General features: G+C 51.0%; 1 protein-coding gene across 1 annotated transcript; it reads left to right on the forward strand.

Moving 5' to 3' along the window:
* Positions 1-1,950: 1,950 nt before the first annotated feature.
* Positions 1,951-18,428, forward strand: LOC123733188 (tyrosine-protein phosphatase non-receptor type 12; the record flags this gene model as incomplete). The annotated part of the gene is made up of 9 exons (XM_045712601.1): positions 1,951-2,116; positions 13,019-13,095; positions 14,153-14,248; positions 14,683-14,721; positions 14,977-15,048; positions 15,788-15,847; positions 16,071-16,213; positions 18,160-18,226; positions 18,321-18,428. Coding segments are annotated over exons 1-9 (813 nt in total), but the record flags the coding sequence as incomplete, so codon positions are not given.
* Positions 18,429-20,467: the final 2,039 nt, after the last annotated feature.

Below are 20,467 nucleotides of genomic sequence, written 5' to 3' on the forward strand. Positions count from 1 at the left end.
AGTGTGTGGAAGTGTCTGGGTACGAGTGTGTGGAAGTGTCTGGGTACGAGTGTGTGGAAGTGTCTGGGTACGAGTGTGTGGAAGTGTCTGGGTACGAGGTGTGTGGAAGTGTCTGGGTACCAGTGTGTGGTAGTGTCTGGGTACCAGTGTGTGGAAGTGTCTGGGTACGAGTGTGTGGAAGTGTCTGGGTACGAGTGTGTGGAAGTGTCTGGGTACGAGTGTGTGGAAGTGTCTGGGTACGAGTGTGTGGAAGTGTCTGGGTACGAGTGTGTGGAAGTGTCTGGGTACCAGTGTGTGGTAGTGTCTGGGTACGAGTGTGTGGAAGTGTCTGGGTACCAGTGTGTGGTAGTGTCTGGGTACCAGTGTGTGGTAGTGTCTGGGTACCAGTGTGTGGAAGTGTCTGGGTACGAGTGTGTGGAAGTGTCTGGGTACGAGTGTGTGGAAGTGTCTGGGTACGAGTGTGTGGAAGTGTCTGGGTACGAGTGTGTGGAAGTGTCTGGGTACCAGTGTGTGGTAGTGTCTGGGTACCAGTGTGTGGAAGTGTCTGGGTACGAGTGTGTGGAAGTGTCTGGGTACCGAGTGTGTAGTGTCTGGGTACGAGTGTGTGGAAGTGTCTGGGTACGAGTGTGTGGAAGTGTCCGGGTACCAGTGTGTGGAAGTGTCTGGGTACCAGTGTGTGGAAGTGTCTGGGTACGAGTGTGTGGAAGTGTCTGGGTACGAGTGTGTGGAAGTGTCTGGGTACGAGTGTGTGGAAGTGTCTGGGTACGAGTGTGTGGAAGTGTCTGGGTACGAGTGTGTGGTAGTGTCTGGGTACGAGTGTGTGGAAGTGTCTGGGTACGAGTGTGTGGAAGTGTCTGGGTACGAGTGTGTGGTAGTGTCTGGGTACGAGTGTGTGGTAGTGTCTGGGTACCAGTGTGTGGTAGTGTCTGGGTACCAGTGTGTGGTAGTGTCTGGGTACCAGTGTGTGGTAGTGTCTGGGTACCAGTGTGTGTGTGTAGTGTTTATCCCTTCAGCTAATGTGCTGAAGCACTGTCTCATTACTGTTCTGTCCCAGAGGAATCTGTGTCCTGCTAGAGTGGAGCTGAACGACACTCTGTCACTGTAATTAATGCTGGGGGAGAGGGCCTCAGAGCGGAGCTGGAAGTGAGCTGGGGAGTGGGCCTCAGAGCGGAGCTGGGGAGAGGGCCTCAGAGCGGAGCTGGAAGTGAGCTGGGGAGAGGGCCTCAGAGCGGAGCTGGAAGTGAGCTGGGGAGTGGGCCTCAGAGCGGAGCTGGAAGTGAGCTGGGGAGAGGGCCTCAGAGCGGAGCTGGAAGTGAGCTGGGGAGAGGGCCTCAGAGCGGAGCTGGAAGCGAGTTGAATTAAGGGCCTCAGCTTGGAGATCAAGGGGTGCTGTCGTGAGAGTTTGGAAGTTCCTAATGAAGCCAGAGAGAGAGCTGTGTGAGAAGCTCCATAGGGAAGTACTGATGGGTGAGGAACCATCTTGGAGCTGCACGAGGAGGACTAGGGAATTCCTAAACTGTTAGCTACTGTATAGCGTCTAGGTGGGCTGGTCTCTGCTGGGCTATTAGAGGGGCTGGAGAAGGGGTGTGTGAAATGTGTGGAGCATAGTCAAATAGGATCTGTTCATGATCCCTAACCTCGTGGGTGGGCAACGATACGCTCTCTGGGAACCGTTCCTGTGACACTGAAACATGACTGGCCACATCCCTCTAATGTAGGGCAAGTGTTTCTCTTCACCATCAATCATTCATACTATCCTACACTAAACCCCCCTCTATACGAATATGTTCCTAATGGCTCCCTCTTCCCTTCATAGGGCTCTGGTCAAAAGTAGTTCACTATAAATGGCTCTCTATTCCCTTTATAGGACTCTGGTCAAAAGTAGTGCACTATAAAGGAAATAGGGTGTCATTGGGTATTCCCTCTCCACTACGTGTCTCTCTATAGGAGACAGAAAAACACAGAATGAATAACATTTTCTCTCTCGTTGTTTTTTTCTCCCTGCAGAGATTACGAAGATTATCGACCAAATACAGGACAGAGAAGATCTACCCCACCAACGTCGGGGAAAAGGAAGACAATGTGAAGAAGAACCGCTATAAAGACATACTGCCCTGTATGTAATCATGTGTAGCCAAAGCTGTGTGTTCTGTGTGTGTAGTGTTCTCTGTGTGTGTAGTGTTCTCTGTGTGTGTAGTGTTCTCTCTCTGTGTGTGTGTGTGTGTGTGTGTGTGTGTGTGTGTGTGTGTGTAGTGTTCTCTGTGTGTAGTGTTCTCTGTGTGTAGTGTTCTCTGTGTGTAGTGTTCTCTGTGTGTAGTGTTCTCTGTGTGTGTCTGTGTAGTGTTCTGTGTGTGTGTGTGTGTGTGTGTGTGTGTGTAGTGTTCTGTGTGTGTCTGTGTGTGTGTGTAGTGTTCTGTGTGTGTGTGTAGTGTTCTGTGTGTGTGTAGTGTTCTGTGTGTGTGTGTAGTGTTCTGTGTGTGTCTGTGTGTGTGTGTAGTGTTCTGTGTGTGTGTAGTGTTCTGTGTGTGTGTGTAGTGTTCTGTGTGTGTCCTCTCTAATGGTTCTTACTGTCAGGGGAATAGATGGATATTACTGGAAAGAATCACATTAATTCTAGAGGCCAGAAGGGCTCTGAGTGGACTGGACAAATAAACTCTGGCCACAGCCCCTCACAACACACACATCCTCTTGGCCCTTCTTCCCCACAGCATAGCATCCAAGCCCCCCACACACACACACACACACACACACACACACACATCATCTCTGCCCCACTCCCTCTTCTCTTCCTGAACAACATGGCATCATGGAGGACATCTTACAGGATACTAACCTCTACCTGAACAACATGGAGGACATCTTACAGGATACTAACCTCTACCTGAACAACATGGAGGACATCTTACAGGATACTAACCTCTACCTGAACAACATGGAGGACATCTTACAGGATACTAACCTCTACCTGAACAACATGGAGGACATCTTACAGGATACTAACCTCTAGCTGAACAACATGGAGGACATCTTACAGGATACTAACCTCTACCTGAACAACATGGAGGACATCTTACAGGATACTAACCTCTACCTGAACAACATGGAGGACATCTTACAGGATACTAACCTCTACCTGAACAACATGGAGGACATCTTACAGGATACTAACCTCTACCTGAACAACATGGAGGACATCTTACAGGATACTAACCTCTACCTGAACAACATGGAGGACATCTTACGGGATACTAACCTCTACCTGAACAACATGGAGGACATCTTACAGGATACTAACCTCTACCTGAACAACATGGAGGACATCTTACAGGATACTAACCTCTACCTGAACAACATGGAGGACATCTTACAGGATACTAACCTCTACCTGAACAACATGGAGGACATCTTACAGGATACTAACCTCTACCTGAACAACATGGAGGACATCTTACAGGATACTAACCTCTACCTGAACAACATGGAGGACATCTTACAGGATACTAACACTCTACCTGAACAACATGGAGGACATCTTACAGGATACTAACCTCTACCTGAACAACATGGAGGACATCTTACAGGATACTAACCTCTACCTGAACAACATGGAGGACATCTTACAGGATACTAACCTCTACCTGGACAACATGGAGGACATCTTACAGGATACTAACCTCTACCTGAACAACATGGAGGACATCTTACAGGATACTAACCTCTACCTGAACAACATGGAGGACATCTTACAGGATACTAACCTCTACCTGAACAACATGGAGGACATCTTACAGGATACTAACCTCTACCTGAACAACATGGAGGACATCTTACAGGATACTAACCTCTACCTGAACAACATGGAGGACATCTTACAGGATACTAACACTCTACCTGAACAACATGGAGGACATCTTACAGGATACTAACCTCTACCTGAACAACATGGAGGACATCTTACAGGATACTAACCTCTACCTGAACAACATGGAGGACATCTTACAGGATACTAACCTCTACCTGAACAACATGGAGGACATCTTACAGGATACTAACCTCTACCTGAACAACATGGAAGCCCTTCTGCCTCTTAATTCAGAACATCATGACTCCTATGGATGGATGGATGGAGGCTACGGATGGATGGATGGAGGCTACGGATGGATGGAGGCTACGGATGGATGGATGGAGGCTACGGATGGATGGATGGAGGCTACGGATGGATGGATGGAGGCTACGGATGGATGGATGGAGGCTACCGATGGATGGATGGAGGCTACCGATGGATGGATAGAGGCTACCAATGGATATATGGAGGCTACCGATGGATGGAGGCTACCGATGGATGGATGGAGGCTACCGATGGATGGATGGAGGCTGCCGATGGATGGATGGATGGAGGGGATGGATGGATGGATGGAGGCTACGGATGGATGGATGGATGGATGGATGGAGGCTACCGATGGATGGATGGAGGCTACCGATGGATGGATGGATGGATGGATGGATGGAGGCTACCGATGGATGGATGGATGGAGGCTACCGATGGATGGATGGATGGAGGCTACCGATGGATGGATGGATGGAGGCTACCGATGGATGGATGGATGGAGGCTACCGATGGATGGATGGAGGCTACCGATGGATGGATGGATGGATGGATGGAGGCTACCGATGGATGGATGGATGGATGGAGGCTACCGATGGATGGATGGATGGAGGCTACGGATGGATGGATGGAGGCTACCGATGGATGGATGGATGGAGTCTACCGATGGATGGATGGATGGATGGATGGAGGCTACCGATGGATGGATGGATGGATGGAGGCTACCGATGGATGGATGGAGGCTACCGATGGATGGATGGATGGAGGCTACCGATGGATGGATGGAGGCTACCGATGGATGGATGGATGGATGGAGGCTACCGATGGATGGATGGATGGATGGAGGCTACCGATGGATGGATGGATGGAGGCTACCGATGGATGGATGCTACCGATGGATGGATGGATGGATGGAGGCTACCGACGGATGGAGGCTACCGATGGATGGATGGATGGAGGCTACCGATGGATGGATGGATGGAGGCTACCGATGGATGGATGGATGGATGCTACCGATGGATGGATGGATGGATGGAGGCTACCGATGGATGGATGGAGGCTACCGATGGATGGATGGAGGCTGCCGATGGATGGATGGATGGAGGGGATGGATGGATGGATGGAGGCTACGGATGGATGGATGGATGGATGGATGGAGGCTACCGATGGATGGATGGAGGCTACCGATGGATGGATGGATGGATGGATGGATGGAGGCTACCGATGGATGGATGGATGGAGGCTACCGATGGATGGATGGATGGAGGCTACCGATGGATGGATGGATGGAGGCTACCGATGGATGGATGGAGGCTACCGATGGATGGATGGATGGATGGATGGATGGAGGCTACCGATGGATGGATGGATGGATGGAGGCTACCGATGGATGGATGGATGGAGGCTACGGATGGATGGATGGAGGCTACCGATGGATGGATGGATGGAGTCTACCGATGGATGGATGGATGGATGGATGGATGGATGGAGGCTACCGATGGATGGATGGATGGATGGAGGCTACCGATGGATGGATGGAGGCTACCGATGGATGGATGGATGGAGGCTACCGATGGATGGATGGAGGCTACCGATGGATGGATGGATGGATGGAGGCTACCGATGGATGGATGGATGGATGGAGGCTACCGATGGATGGATGGATGGAGGCTACCGATGGATGGATGCTACCGATGGATGGATGGATGGATGGAGGCTACCGACGGATGGAGGCTACCGATGGATGGATGGATGGAGGCTACCGATGGATGGATGGATGGAGGCTACCGATGGATGGATGGATGGATGCTACCGAGGATGGATGGATGGATGGAGGCTACCGACGGATGGAGCTGCGATGGATGGATGGAGGCTACCGATGGATGGATGGATGGAGGCTACCGATGGATGGATGGATGGAGGCTACCGATGGATGGATGGATGGAGGCTACCGATGGATGGATGGATGGAGGCTACCGATGGATGGATGGAGGCTACCGATGGATGGATGGATGGAGGCTACCGATGGATGGATGGATGGAGGCTACCGATGGATGGATGGAGGCTACCGATGGATGGATGGAGGCTACCGATGGATGGATGGAGGCTACCGGTGGATGGATGGAGGCTACCGATGGATGGATGCTACGGATGGATGGATGGATGGATGGATGGATGGATGGAGGCTACCGATGGATGGATGGATGGAGGCTACCGATGGATGGATGGATGGATGGAGACTACCGATGGATGGATGGATGGATGGATGGAGGCTACCGACGGATGGATGGATGGAGGCTACCGACGGATGGATGGATGGAGGCTACCGACGGATGGATGGATGGAGGCTCCCGATCGATGGATGGATGGAGGCTACCGACGGATGGATGGATGGAGGCTACCGACGGATGGATGGATGGAGGCTACCGACGGATGGATGGATGGAGGCTACCGACGGATGGATGGATGGAGGCTACCGATCGATGGATGGATGGAGGCTACCGATCGATGGATGGATGCTACCGATGGATGGATGGATGCTACCGATGGATGGATGGAGGCTACCGATGGATGGAGGCTACCGATGGATGGAGGCTACCGATGGATGGAGGCTACCGATGGATGGATGGATGGATGGATGGAGGCTACACGATGGATGGATGGATGGATGGAGGCTACCGATGGATGGATGGATGGAGGCTACCGATGATGATGGATGGATGGAGGCTACCGACGATGGATGGATGGATGGATGGAGGCTACCGATGGATGGATGAATGGAGGCTACGGATGGATGGATGGAGGCTACCGATGGATGGATGGATGGAGGCTACGGATGGATGGATGGATGGAGGCTACGGATGGATGGATGGATGGATGGATGGATGGAGGCTACGGATGGATGGATGGATGGATGGAGGCTACCGATGGATGGATGGATGGAGGCTACCGATGGATGGATGGATGGAGGCTACCGACGGATGGATGGATGGAGGCTACCGACGGATGGATGGATGGAGGCTACCGACGGATGGATGGATGGAGGCTACCGACGGATGGATGGATGGAGGCTACCGACGGATTGATGGATGGATGGAGGCTACCGACGGATGGATGGATGGAGGCTACCGACGGATGGATGGATGGAGGCTACCGACGGATGGATGGATGGAGGCTACCGACGGATGGATGGATGGAGGCTACCGATGGATGGATGGATGGATGGATGGATGGAGGCTACCGATGGATGGATGGAGGCTACCGATGGATGGATGGATGGATGGATGGATGGATGGAGGCTACCGATGGATGGATGGATGGATGGAGGCTACCGATGGATGGATGGATGGATGGAGGCTACCGATGGATGGATGGATGGATGGATGGATGGATGGAGGCTACCGATGGATGGATGTATGGAGGCTACCGATGGACGGATGGATGGATGGATGGGGGCTACCGATGGATGGATGGAGGCTACCGACGGATGGATGGATGGAGGCTACCGATGGATGGATGGATGGAGGCTACCGATGGATGGATGGATGGATGGATGGAGGCTACCGATGGATGGATGGAGGCTACCGATGGATGGATGGATGGAGGCTACCGATGGATGGATGGATGGAGGCTACCGATGGATGGATGGATGGATGGAGGCTACCGATGGATGGATGGATGGATGGATGGAGGCTACCGATGGATGGATGGATGGATGGAGGCTACCGATGGATGGATGGAGGCTACCGATGGATGGATGGAGGCTACCGATGGATGGATGGATGGATGGAGGCTACCGATGGATGGATGGATGGATGGATGGAGGCTACCGATGGATGGATGGAGGCTACCAATGGATGGATGGATGGATGGAGGCTACCGATGGATGGATGGATGGATGGAGGCTACCAATGGATGGATGGAGGCTACCGATGGCTGGATGGATGGAGGCTACCGATGGATGGATGGATGGATGGATGGAGGCTACCGATGGATGGATGGATGGAGGCTACCGATGGATGGATGGATGGAGGCTACGGATGGATGGATGGATGGATGGATGGAGGCTACGGATGGATGGATGGATGGAGGCTACCGATGGATGGAGGCTACCGACGGATGGATGGATGGAGGCTACCGACGGATGGATGGATGGAGGCTACCGACGGATGGATGGATGGAGGCTACCGACGGATGGATGGATGGAGGCTACCGACGGATGGATGGATGGAGGCTACCGACGGATGGAGGCTACCGACGGATTGATGGATGGAGGCTACCGACGGATGGATGGATGGATGGAGGCTACCGACGGATGGATGGATGGAGGCTACCGACGGATGGATGGATGGAGGCTACCGACGGATGGATGGATGGAGGCTACCGACGGATGGATGGAGGCTACCGATGGATGGATGGATGGATGGAGGCTACCGATGGATGGATAGATTGATGGAGGCTACCGATGGATGGATGGATGGAGGCTACCGATGGATGGATGGAGGCTACCGATGGATGGATGGAGGCTACCGATGGATGGATGGAGGCTACCGATGGATGGATGGATGGAGGCTACCGATGGATGGATGGATGGATGGAGGCTACCGATGGATGGATGGATGGAGGCTACCGATGGACGGATGGATGGATGGATGGGGGCTACCGATGGATGGATGGAGGCTACCGACGGATGGATGGATGGAGGCTACCGACGGATGGATGGATGGAGGCTACCGACGGATGGATGGATGGAGGCTACCGACGGATGGATGGATGGAGGCTACCGACGGATGGATGGATGGAGGCTACCGACGGATGGATTGATGGAGGCTACCGACGGATGGATGGATGGATGGAGGCTACCGATGGATGGATGGATGGAGGCTACCGATGGATGGATGGATGGAGGCTACCGATGGATGGATGGATGGAGGCTACCGATGGATGGATGGAGGCTACCGATGGATGGATGGATGGATGGAGGCTACCGATGGATGGATGGATGGATGGATGGATGGATGGAGGCTACCGATGGATGGATGGAGGCTACCAATGGATGGATGGATGGATGGAGGCTACCGATGGATGGATGGATGGAGGCTACCGATGGATGGATGGAGGCTACCGATGGCTGGATGGATGGAGGCTACCGATGGATGGATGGATGGAGGCTACCGATGGATGGATGGATGGAGGCTACGGATGGATGGATGGAGGCTACCGATCGATGGATGGAGGCTACCGATGGATGGAGACTACCGATGGATGGATGGATGGAGGCTACCGATGGATGGATGGAGGCTACCGATGGACGGATGGATGGATGGAGGCTACCGATGGATGGATGGAGGCTACCGATGGATGGATGGAGGCTACCGATGGATGGATGGATGGAGGCTACCGATGGATGGATGGATGGATGGAGGCTATCGATGGATGGAGGCTACGGATGGATGGATGGACGGACGGATGGATGGAGGCTACGGACGGATGGATGGAGGCAACGGGCGGATGGATGGATGGAGGCTACGGGTGGATGGATGGAGGCTACGGTAGATGGATGGATGGAGGCTACGGTGGATGGATCGAGGCTACGGAGGGATGGAAGCTATACGGAGGGATGGATTGATGGAAGCTATACGGAGGGATGGATGGATAGAGGCTACGGATGGATGGATAGAGGCTACGGATGGATGGATGGATAGAGGCTACAGGTGGATGGATGGATTGAGGCTACAGGTGGATGGATTGATTGAGGCTACGGGTGGATGGATTGAGGCTACGGGTGGATGGATGGAGGCTACGGAGGGATGGATGGATGGATGGAAGCTATACGGCGGGATGGATGGATAGAGTGTGCGGATGGATGGATAGAGGCTCTACGGATGACGGATGGATAGAGGCTATACGGGTGGATGGATAGAGTCTATACGGGTGGATGGACGGATGGAGGCTACGGATGGACGGATGGAGGCTACGGATGGATGGATGGATGGATGGAGGCTACCGATGGATGGATGGATGGAGGCTACGGTGGATGGATGGAGGCTACGGAGGGATGGATGGAAGCTATACGGATGGATGGATGTATAGAGGCTATACGGGTGGATGGATAGAGGCTATACGGGTGGATGGATGGATGGATAGAGGCTATACGGATGGATGGATAGAGGCTATACGGGTGGATGGATGGATGGATAGAGGCTATACGGGTGGATGGATGGATGGATGGATGGATAGTCTATACGGGTGGATGGACGGATGGAGGCTACGGATGGATGGATAGAGGCTATACGGGTGGATGGATGGATGGATAGAGTCTATACGGGTGGATGGATAGATGGATGGATAGAGTCTATACGGGTGGATGGACGGATGGAGGCTACGGATGGACGGATGGAGGCTACGGATGGATGGATGGATAGAGGCTACCGATGGATGGATGGATGGAGGCTACGGGTAGATGGATGGAGGCTACGGAGGGATGGATGGATGGATAGAGGCTATACGGATGACGGATGGATGGATGGATAGAGGCTATACGGGTGGATGGATGGATCGATAGAGGCTATACGGATGACGGATGGATTGATGGATAGAGGCTATACGGATGGATAGAGGCTATACGGGTGGATGGATGGATGGATAGAGTCTATACGGGTGGATGGACTAATGGAGGCTACGAATGGACGGATGGAGGCGACGGATGGAGGCTACGGATGGATGGATTGAGACTACGGGTGGATGGATTGAGTCTACGGGTGGATGGATGGAGGCTACGGATGGATGGATGGAAGCTATACAGAGGGATGGATGGATAGAGGCTACAGATGGATAGAGGCTACGGGTGGATGGATCGATGGAGGCTACGGGTGGATTGATTGATGGAGGCTACGGGTGGATGGATGGATGGAGGCTACGGGTGGATGGATGGATGGAGGCTACGGGTGGATGGATGGATGGAGGCTACGAATGGACGGATGGAGGCTACGGATGGACGGATGGAGGCTACGGATGGATGGATGGAAGCTATACAGAGGGATGGATGGATAGAGGCTACGGATGGATAGAGGCTACGGTGGATGGATGGAGGCTACGGTGGATGGATGGAGGCTACGGGTGGATGGATGGAGGCTACGGGGTGGATGGATGGATGGAGGCTACGGTGGATGGATGGATGGAGGCTACGGTGGATGGATGGATGGAGACTACGGGTGGATGGATTGAGTCTACGGGTGGATGGATGGAGTCTACGGTGGATGGATGGAAGCTATACGGAGGGATGGATGGATAGAGGCTATACGGATGACGGATGGATGGATGGATGGATAGAGGCTATACGGGTGGATGGATGGATGGATAGAGGCTATACGGGTGGATGGATGGATGGATAGAGGCTACGGGTGGATGGATGGATGGATAGAGTCTATACGGGTGGATGGATGGATGGATAGTCTATACGGGTGGATGGACGGATGGAGGCTACGGATGGAGGCTACGGATGGAGGCTACGGATGGATTCACGGATGGAGGCTACGGATGGATTCATGGATGGAGGCTACGGATGGATTCATGGATGGAGGCTACGGATGGATCAGTCAAATATAGTGTTTATATAATATTATTGTTGTACAATGCTGAAAACATTTTACATGATTTATTTGTTCTATTTACCAGCCACATCCTTGGTCTTTATTCCTTCTAATCTGTTGCTCTCTTTTTCTCCTGCTCCTTTCCACTCTCCCTTCCTCTCCCTTCCTCTCCCTTCCTCTCCCTTCCTCTCCCTTCTCTCCCTTTCTCTCCCCTTCTCTCTCTCTCAATTCAATTTAAGGGGCTTTATTGACATGGGAAACTAGCTCTTGCTCTTTTCCTCTCCTCTCGCTCTCTTCTCTTTTCCTCTCCTCTCGCTCTCTTCTCTTTTCCTCTCCTATCACTCTCTTCTCTTTTCCTCTCCTCTCGCTCTCTTCTCTTTCCTCTCCTCTCGCTCTCTTCTCTTTTCCTCTCCTATCGCTCTCTTCTCTTTTCCTCTCCTCTCGCTCTCTTCTCTTTCCTCTCCTCTCGCTCTCTTCTCTTTTCCTCTCCTATCACTCTCTTCTCTTTCCTCTCCTCTCACTCTCTTCTCTTTCCTCTCCTCTCCTCTCGCTCTCTTCTCTTTCCTCTCCTCTCGCTCTCTTCTCTTTTCCTCTCCTCTCGCTCTCTTCTCTTTTCCTCTCCTATCACTCTCTTCTCTTTTCCTCTCCTCTCGCTCTCTTCTCTTTTCCTCTCCTCTCGCTCTCTTCTCTTTTCCTCTCCTCTCGCTCTCTTCTCTTTCCTCTCCTCTCACTCTCTTCTCTTTTCCTCTCCTCTCGCTCTCTTCTCTTTCCTCTCCTCTCCCTCTCTCTCTCTTTCCTCTCCTCTCGCTCTCTCTCTCTCTCTCCTCTCTTCTCTCTCCTCTCCTCTCGCTCTCTTCTCTTTTCCTCTCCTCTCGCTCTCTTCTCTTTCCTCTCCTCTCGCTCTCTTCTCTTTCCTCTCCTCTCCTCTCTCTCTCTCTCTCTCTCTCTCCTCTCCTCTCGCTCTCTTCTCTTCCTCTCCTCTCGCTCTCTTCTCTTTTCCTCTCCTCTCGCTCTCTTCTCTTTTCCTCTCCTATCGCTCTCTTCTCTTTTCCTCTCCTCTCGCTCTCTTCTCTTTCCTCTCCTCTCGCTCTCTTCTCTCTTCCTCTCCTCTCGCTCTCTTCTCTTTTCCTCTCTCTCGCTCTCTTCTCTTTTCCTCTCCTCTCGCTCTCTTCTCTTTTCCTCTCCTCTCGCTCTCTTCTCTTTTCCTCTCCTCTCGCTCTCTTCTCTTTTCCTCTCCTCTCGCTCTCTTCTCTTTTCCTCTCCTCTCGCTCTTCTTTTCCTCTGTCTCTCTCTCTAACATGTATCCTCTTCTCTCCCACAGTTGACCACACGAGGGTAAAGCTGACTTTAAAAACAACCAATCAGGATTCAGATTACATCAATGCCAGCTTCATCAAGGTACAGTTGACTTTCTACACACCTCAGACCTGTGACTGCATGATGGGACCTCACCCCTCTGCCCTCCCACGGCTTACACAGCCTTTTTGCCTCAGCCTTTTTGCCTCAGCCTTTTTGCCTTAGACATGTAAGGTGTCAGGAGAAAGCCGGTGGTCCTGGGTGACAGGGTTTGTGGGTGGGGGGGGAGCAGATGTGTGGAGATAAGCTTACAGGCCCTCAAACATATCACCAGTACGTCTTCAGTTTCACCCTGAATGTCTGTCCAGTCAGAGGTCAACACTTTAAATAGACCAGAAGGAATGCTGAAGGATAGACAATTGTAACACCTAGTCCACAAAAAGTTGTTTTGTTTAGTAGCTAGAGGCGACAGGGCCTTCCAGGTGATAGTCATGCGGAGCATAGCAACCTGCACACTGTGTGGAAGCTAATGACACTCAGCTGTGTCACACAAGGTGATCAATTACACCCTTAAAAACTCAGAGACCTTTACCAACAGGCTGGCCTGAATAAAGATGTCTGAGTGTTTTCCTCCTCCCTATCCTCCACTTCCTCCCTCCTCCGCTTCCCTCTCCTCCGCTTCCCCTCTCCTCTCTCTCCTCCGCTTCCCCTCCTCCGCTTCCCCTCTCCTCCGCTTCCCCTCTCCTCCGCTTCCTCTCTCTCCTCCACTTCCTCTCTCTCCTCCACTTCCTCCCTCTCCTCCGCTTACCCTCTCCTCCCTCCTCCTCCCTCTCCTCTGCTTCCCCTCTCCTCCCTCTCCTCTGCTTCCCCTCTCCTCCCTCTCCTCTGCTTCCCCTCTCCTCCCTCTCCTCTGCTTCCCCTCTCCTCCCTCCCTCCTCCTCTTCCTCCTTCCTCCGCTTCCTCTCTCCTCCGCTTCCTCCTCTCCTCCACTTCCTCCCTCCTCCGCTTCCCTCTCCTCCTCCCTCTCCTCCACTTCCTCTCCCTCTCCTCCGCTTCCTCTCTCCTCCTCTTCCTCCCCCTCCTCCTCCTCTGCTTGTCCTCTCACTAAACTAACTGTGTGTTAGTTCATCCAGCCCTCTAATATTAGTTGTGTTACCAGGGAATGGATGGTCCAGAGGCCTACATCGCTACCCAGGGTCCTCTACCCAACACTGTCATCGACTTCTGGAGAATGAACTGGGAGTACAGTGTAGCCGTGAGTCTCTCTCTCTCACACACACACACACACACACACACACACACACACACACACACACACACACACACACATATATACACACACACACACACACACACACACACACACACACACTGAGACACACACATATATACACACACATATATACACACACACACACACACACACACTGGAGACACACACACACTGAGACACACACACACTGAGACACACACACACTGAGACACACACACATGTATACATATACACACACTGTTTTTGCCACTGCTCTCTGAGACTTTAATTCCTAGGAAGCGCTGTTTGTTAATGTGTTTATAACATATGCTGTGTGTCAGGTTTATTACCATGTGATGGAACAGAATACAGACATTGGAATGTCCATTTTTCTAGCATGATGTAAATTGAAAACCTTTCCGCTTCTTATGTCGCAGGTCATCGTAATGGCATGTCGAGAATTCGAGATGGGAAGGGTAAGAGTTTGGTCCTGAAGCCGTCCATATGGTATTATACTATAGTAATATGAAAGAACCACTTTCACTGTTGATTTGACAGGAAGAGCCCTTCAGTGTCTGGAGTAAGATATTTCTGTTGATAATACTGAAGGGTTTTCATATCTCCCTCTTTCATACGTGTTTGATAGAGATAGAGAGTTTCATATGTTGTTTTGTGGAGAATGTGGTTTAGGCTTTGAAACGCAAACCTGTCTTTTTCCTATTTTCTGTTAGAAAAAGTGTGAGCGGTACTTTCCCCAGTTTGGTGATGAGCCCATGTCTTTTGGCCCGTTCAGAATCTCCTGTGTAAGTGACACACACACACACACATCACACACACTCACATTCTCACACACATACACACACACACACCCCTTCATTGTATTTACTGAGCGCCAGCCAGCCCATCCTCCAGCTATGCAGAGCCTCATATTAAAGGAGAGAGCTATTTTAAAGTGTCCTCTTTAGTCACAGTGTTCTACAGTGATGAACTTGTCCTCCAGAGACGGTGGAGCTCCATGTTCTGGGGTTAGTATGCTGTCCAGTATGGAAGGGCTAAGTGGGAACTACTTTGGCTGTGTTATTACATATGGAGTCTTTACTAGAGCCAGTCACTGTGGCTGTAGTATTCAGTAGTCATGTAAAGGGAACATGTACATTTGATACACACAGAGTCCAGTCAGCAGTCCTCAGTGTAACAGGCAGACAGAGGGCCAGACAGGACTGTATAAAGAGGCAGACCGTGGCCTTTGACTAACTGAAGAGACTCCGAGTGTTCTCTGTGTGTCCCAAGCCAATACACACAGTCAGAAGTAGCTTCTGTAGAAAGGCTCATTGTAACAAGTAGACTAGGACTTAGTGTCTTGTTGTTTTACAATACAACATGTCAACTGATCTCCGCCACTATGGTTAGCTGGACTTCCTTATTTAAATAACCATACATATGTATGTATGTATGTATGTATGTATGTGTATATATGTTTTCTGAAGCATTGCTTTTTCAAACCTGTTACAGTTGGGTTTAATCCTCTGTTTCTCCTGGCAGGAATCAGAACAGCCCAGAACGGACTATTTCATCAGGACCCTGACAGTGGAGCATGAGAATGTGAGTTCTCTTTTCTTCCCCCACTAACATATAGAAACACAATGGCCTTTCAGTTTCATCATTCACATGACATCAATCCGCTCTTTCTGGAAACTCATTTCCCTCTCCCCTTCTCTCTCACGCCCTCTGTCTATCACTTCTTGCTCCTCGCTCTCACTCTCTCTCCCTCCCTTTCTGCGTGTCTCTCTCCCCCTTCTCTTCCTCTCCCCTCCCCTCCCTACAGGAGACACGGAGGATAACCCAGTTCCATTACATCAACTGGCCAGACCATGACGTTCCCTCGTCCTTTGACTCCATCTTGGATATGATTGGTCTGATGAGAGAGTACCAGGAGCATGATGATGTACCCATCTGTATACACTGCAGGTACACACACATACACTCCGTGAAGCCGTCCATTTAAAGCTAGAAGCAATGGATAGAGAAGTGCGGAAACAATATCACAGGAGATAACTACCAAGTATGTGTGTATCTTCAGACCGACACACACACACACACTCACACACAGCTGCGGAGGTCTGTGGGGGCGACTGCAAACCACCAGCTCTTTCTATTCCCTTTGATTTCTGGTCCTCAATTAATTAACGTCAAGAAGTCCCTTCCAGGGCCGTCATTATTATTATCATCATCAGGCTGATCGGAGCCACATGTATGTTCCTCTACTGGCCCTGGGGATTCACTGCTCACTACCGTGGGAGAATGTAGGGGGAGACGGGATGTTGTGGCCAGGGGGGCTTAAGGATGTTAAGTGTGTCAACATAAACTCAGCAAAAAAAGAAACGTCCTCTCACTGTCAATTGCATTTATTTTCAGCAAACTTAAAATGTGTAAATATTTGTATGAACATAAGATTCAACAACTGAGACATAAACTGAACAAGTTCCACAGACTCCGACTAACAGAAATTGAGTAATGTGTCCCTGAACAAAGGGGGGTCAAAATGAAAAGTAACAGTCAGTATCTGGTGTGGCCACCAGCTGCATTAAGTACTGCAGTGCATCTCCTCCTCATGGACTGCACCAGATTTGCCAGTTCTTGCTGTGAGATGTTACCCCACTCTTCCACCAAGGCACCTGCAAGTTCCTGGCCCTAACCCTCACCCTCCGATCCAACAGGTCCCAGACTTGCTCAATGGGATTGAGACCCACTGACATTCGTGTCTTGCAGGAAATGACAAACAGAACGAGCAGTATGGCTGGTGGCATTGTCATGCTGGAGGGTCATGTCAGGATGAGCCTGCAGGAAGGGTACCACATGAGGGAGGAGGATGTCTTCCCTGTAATGCACAGCGTTCAGATTGAGCTTGTTATCATTGCAGGCAGTCCGATGCTGCTGTGACACACCGCCCAGACCATGACGGACCCTCCACCTCCAAATCGATCCCGCTCCAGAGTACAGGCCTCGGTGTAACGCTCATTCCTTCGACGATAAACTCCAATCCGACTATCACCCCTGGTGAGACAAAACCGCGACTCATCAGTGAAGAGCACTTTTTACCAGTCCTGTCTGGTCCAGCGAAGGTGGGTTTGTGCCCGTTGATGCCTGGTGAGGACCTGTCTTACAACAGGCCCACAAGCCATCAGTCCAGCCTCTCTCAGCCTATTGAGGACAGTCTGAGCACTGATGGAGGGATTGTGCGTTCCTGGTGTAACTCGGGCAGTTGTTGTTGCCATCCTGTACCTGTCCCGCAGGGTGATGTTCGGATGTACCCGATCCTGTGCAGGTGTTGTTACACGTGGTCTGCCACTGCGAGGATGATCAGCTGTCCCTCCTGTCTCCCTGTAGTGCTGTCTTAGACGTCTGACAGTACGGACATTGCAATTTATTGCCCTGGCCACATCTGCAGTCCTCATTCCTCCTTGCAGCATGTCTAAGGCATGTTCACACATGAGCAGGGACCCTGGGCATCTTTCTTTTGGCGTTTTTCAGAGTCAGTAGAAAGGCCTCTTTAGTGTCCTAACTGTGACCTTAATTGCCTACCGTCTGTAAGCGTCTTAACGACCGTTCCACAGGTGCATGTTCATTAATTGTTTATGGTTCATTGAACAAGCATGGGAAACAGTGTTTAAACCCTTTACAATGAAGATCTGTGAAGTTATTTGGATTTTTTACGAATTGTCTTTGAAAGACAAGGTCCTGAAAAAGGGAAGTTTCTTTTTGCTGAGTTTATATACCGTAGCTTAGAACATACACTCTCTGAATGTTAGTTCCAGCTGTAAATCCACCAAGCCTAATGGAAGCTGTGAGATGTAGTCTGTGTGTCTCTAGGCTGTGCATTCTGTTTCTGTCTGATTGTTGTTGTGTTTTGACAGTGCTGGCTGTGGGAGGACAGGCGCCATCTGTGCTATAGACTACACGTGGAACCTACTAAAGGCTGGGGTACGTACAATAGAAAACACACACACAGTGTTGCCTTTGCTGTTTCCTGGAGCACAGATAGACCACTGAGTGTATTGTTCTTGTTGGTTTGTAGAAGATTCCAGAAGACTTCAACGTGTTCCGGCTGATTCAGGAGATGAGAACACAGAGGCATTCTGCTGTTCAGACCAAGGTAATGAGGCATTCTGCTGTTCAGACCAAGGTAATGTGGCTTCTGCTGTTCAGGCCAAGGTAATGAGGCATTCTGCTGTTCAGACCAAGGTAATGAGGCGTTTCTGCTGTTCAGACCAAGGTAATGAGGCATTCTGCTGTTCAGACCAAGGTAATGAGGCATTCTGCTGTTCAGACCAAGGTAATGAGGCGTTCTGCTGTTCAGACCAAGGTAACGAGGCATTCTGCTGTTCAGACCAAGGTAATGAGGCGCTCGCTGTTCAGACCAAGGTAATGAGGCGTGCTGCGTTCAGACCAAGGTAATGAGGCGTTCTGCTGTTCAGGCCAAGGTAATGTGGCGTTCTGCTGTTCAGACCAAGGTAATGTGGCGTTTCTGCTGTAGACCAAGGTAATGTAGGCGTTCTGCTGTTCAGACCAAGGTAATGTAGGCGTTCTGCTGTTCAGACCAAGGTAATGAGGCGTTCTGCTGTTCAGACCAAGGTAATGAGGCGTTCTGCTGTTAGACCAAGGTAATGAGGCGTTCTGCTGTTCAGACCAAGGCAATGAGGCGTTCTGCTGTTCAGACCAAGGTAATGTGGCGTTCTGCTGTTAGACCAAGGTAATGAGGCGTTCTGCTGTTCAGACCAAGGTAATGAGGCGTCTGCTGTTCAGACCAAGGTAATGAGGCGCTCTGCTGTTCAGACCAAGGTAATGAGGCGTTCTGCTGTTCAGACCAAGGTAATGTGGCGTTCTGCTGTTCAGACGAAGGTAATGTGCGTTCTGCTGTTCAGACCAAGGTAATGAGGCGTTCTGCTGTTCAGACCAAGGTAATGAGGCGTTCTGCTGTTCAGACCAAGGTAATGTGGCTCTGCTGTTCAGACCAAGGTAATGAGGCGTTCTGCTGTTCAGACCAAGGTAATGTGGCGTTCTGCTGTTCAGACGAAGGTAATGTAGCGTCTGCTGTTCAGACCAAGGTAATGAGGCGTTCTGCTGTTCAGTCAAGTAATGTGGGTCTGGTTCAGACCAAGGTAATGAGGGTGCCTGTTCAGACCAAGTAATGTGGTCGCTCTGCTGTTCAGACCAAGGTAATGAGGCGTTCTTGCCTGTCTGAGACCAAGGTAATGTGGGGTGTTAGACCAAGGTAATGGGGGCTCTGCTGTTCAGACCAAGGTAATGTATGCCTGCTGTTCAGACCAAGGTAATGTTGCGCTCTGCCGTTCAGACCAACGAATGTATGCGCTGTTAGACCAAGGTAATGTGGGTCTGCTGTTCAGACCAAGGTAATGCATTGGTCTGGCTGTTCAGACCAAGGTAATGAGGGTTCTGCTGTTCAGACCAAGGTAATGCATGGCGCGCTGTTCAGACCAAGTAATGAGGGCTCTGCCATCTGTTAGACCAAGTGTAATGTAGAGGGTTCAGACCAAGTAATGAGGCATTCTGTGCTGTTCAGACCAAGGTAATGAGGCGTCTGCCGTTAGTATTCAAGGTAATGAGTGTGGTTCAGATTCAAGGTAATGAGGGCCATGAATGAGGCGCTTGCCGTTCAGGCCAAGGTAAGAGGATTCTGCTGTTCAGGCCAAGGTAATGAGGCGTTTGCTGTTCAGGCCAAGGTAAGGAGGCGTTTCAAGGCTGTTCAGGCCAAGGTGCAATGAGGCGTCTGGCTGTTCCAGACCAAGGTAATGAGGGTTTCGCTGTTCAGACCAAGGTAATGTGGCGTTTCTGCTGTTCAGACCAAGGTAATGAGGATATGCCTCATGAATGTAGAACAAAAAGACAACTGATGTCTTTGTCTACAGTGTGTGTCAATCTTCATGTGGTGTCTGTCTGGGTCTCCTTTGGTTTAATATGTATATAGGTGCTGTCTTCATAGTGTTCTGTGTTGCTGTGTCTGTCTGGGGTCTCCCTAATTTAATATGTATATAGGTGCTGTCTTCGAGGTTCTGTGTTGCTGTGTCTGTCTGGGTCTCCTTGGTTTAATAGGGCGGTATATAGGTGCTGTCTTCATAGTGTTCTGTGTTGCTGTGTCTGTCTGGGTCTCCGTGGTTGTATGTATATAGGTGGTTTATAGTGTTTGTGTTGCTGTGTTGTCTG

The sequence above is a fragment of the Salmo salar genome, unplaced genomic scaffold (assembly GCF_905237065.1).
Source record: "Salmo salar unplaced genomic scaffold, Ssal_v3.1, whole genome shotgun sequence".
NCBI classification, from domain to species: Eukaryota; Metazoa; Chordata; class Actinopteri; order Salmoniformes; family Salmonidae; genus Salmo; species Salmo salar.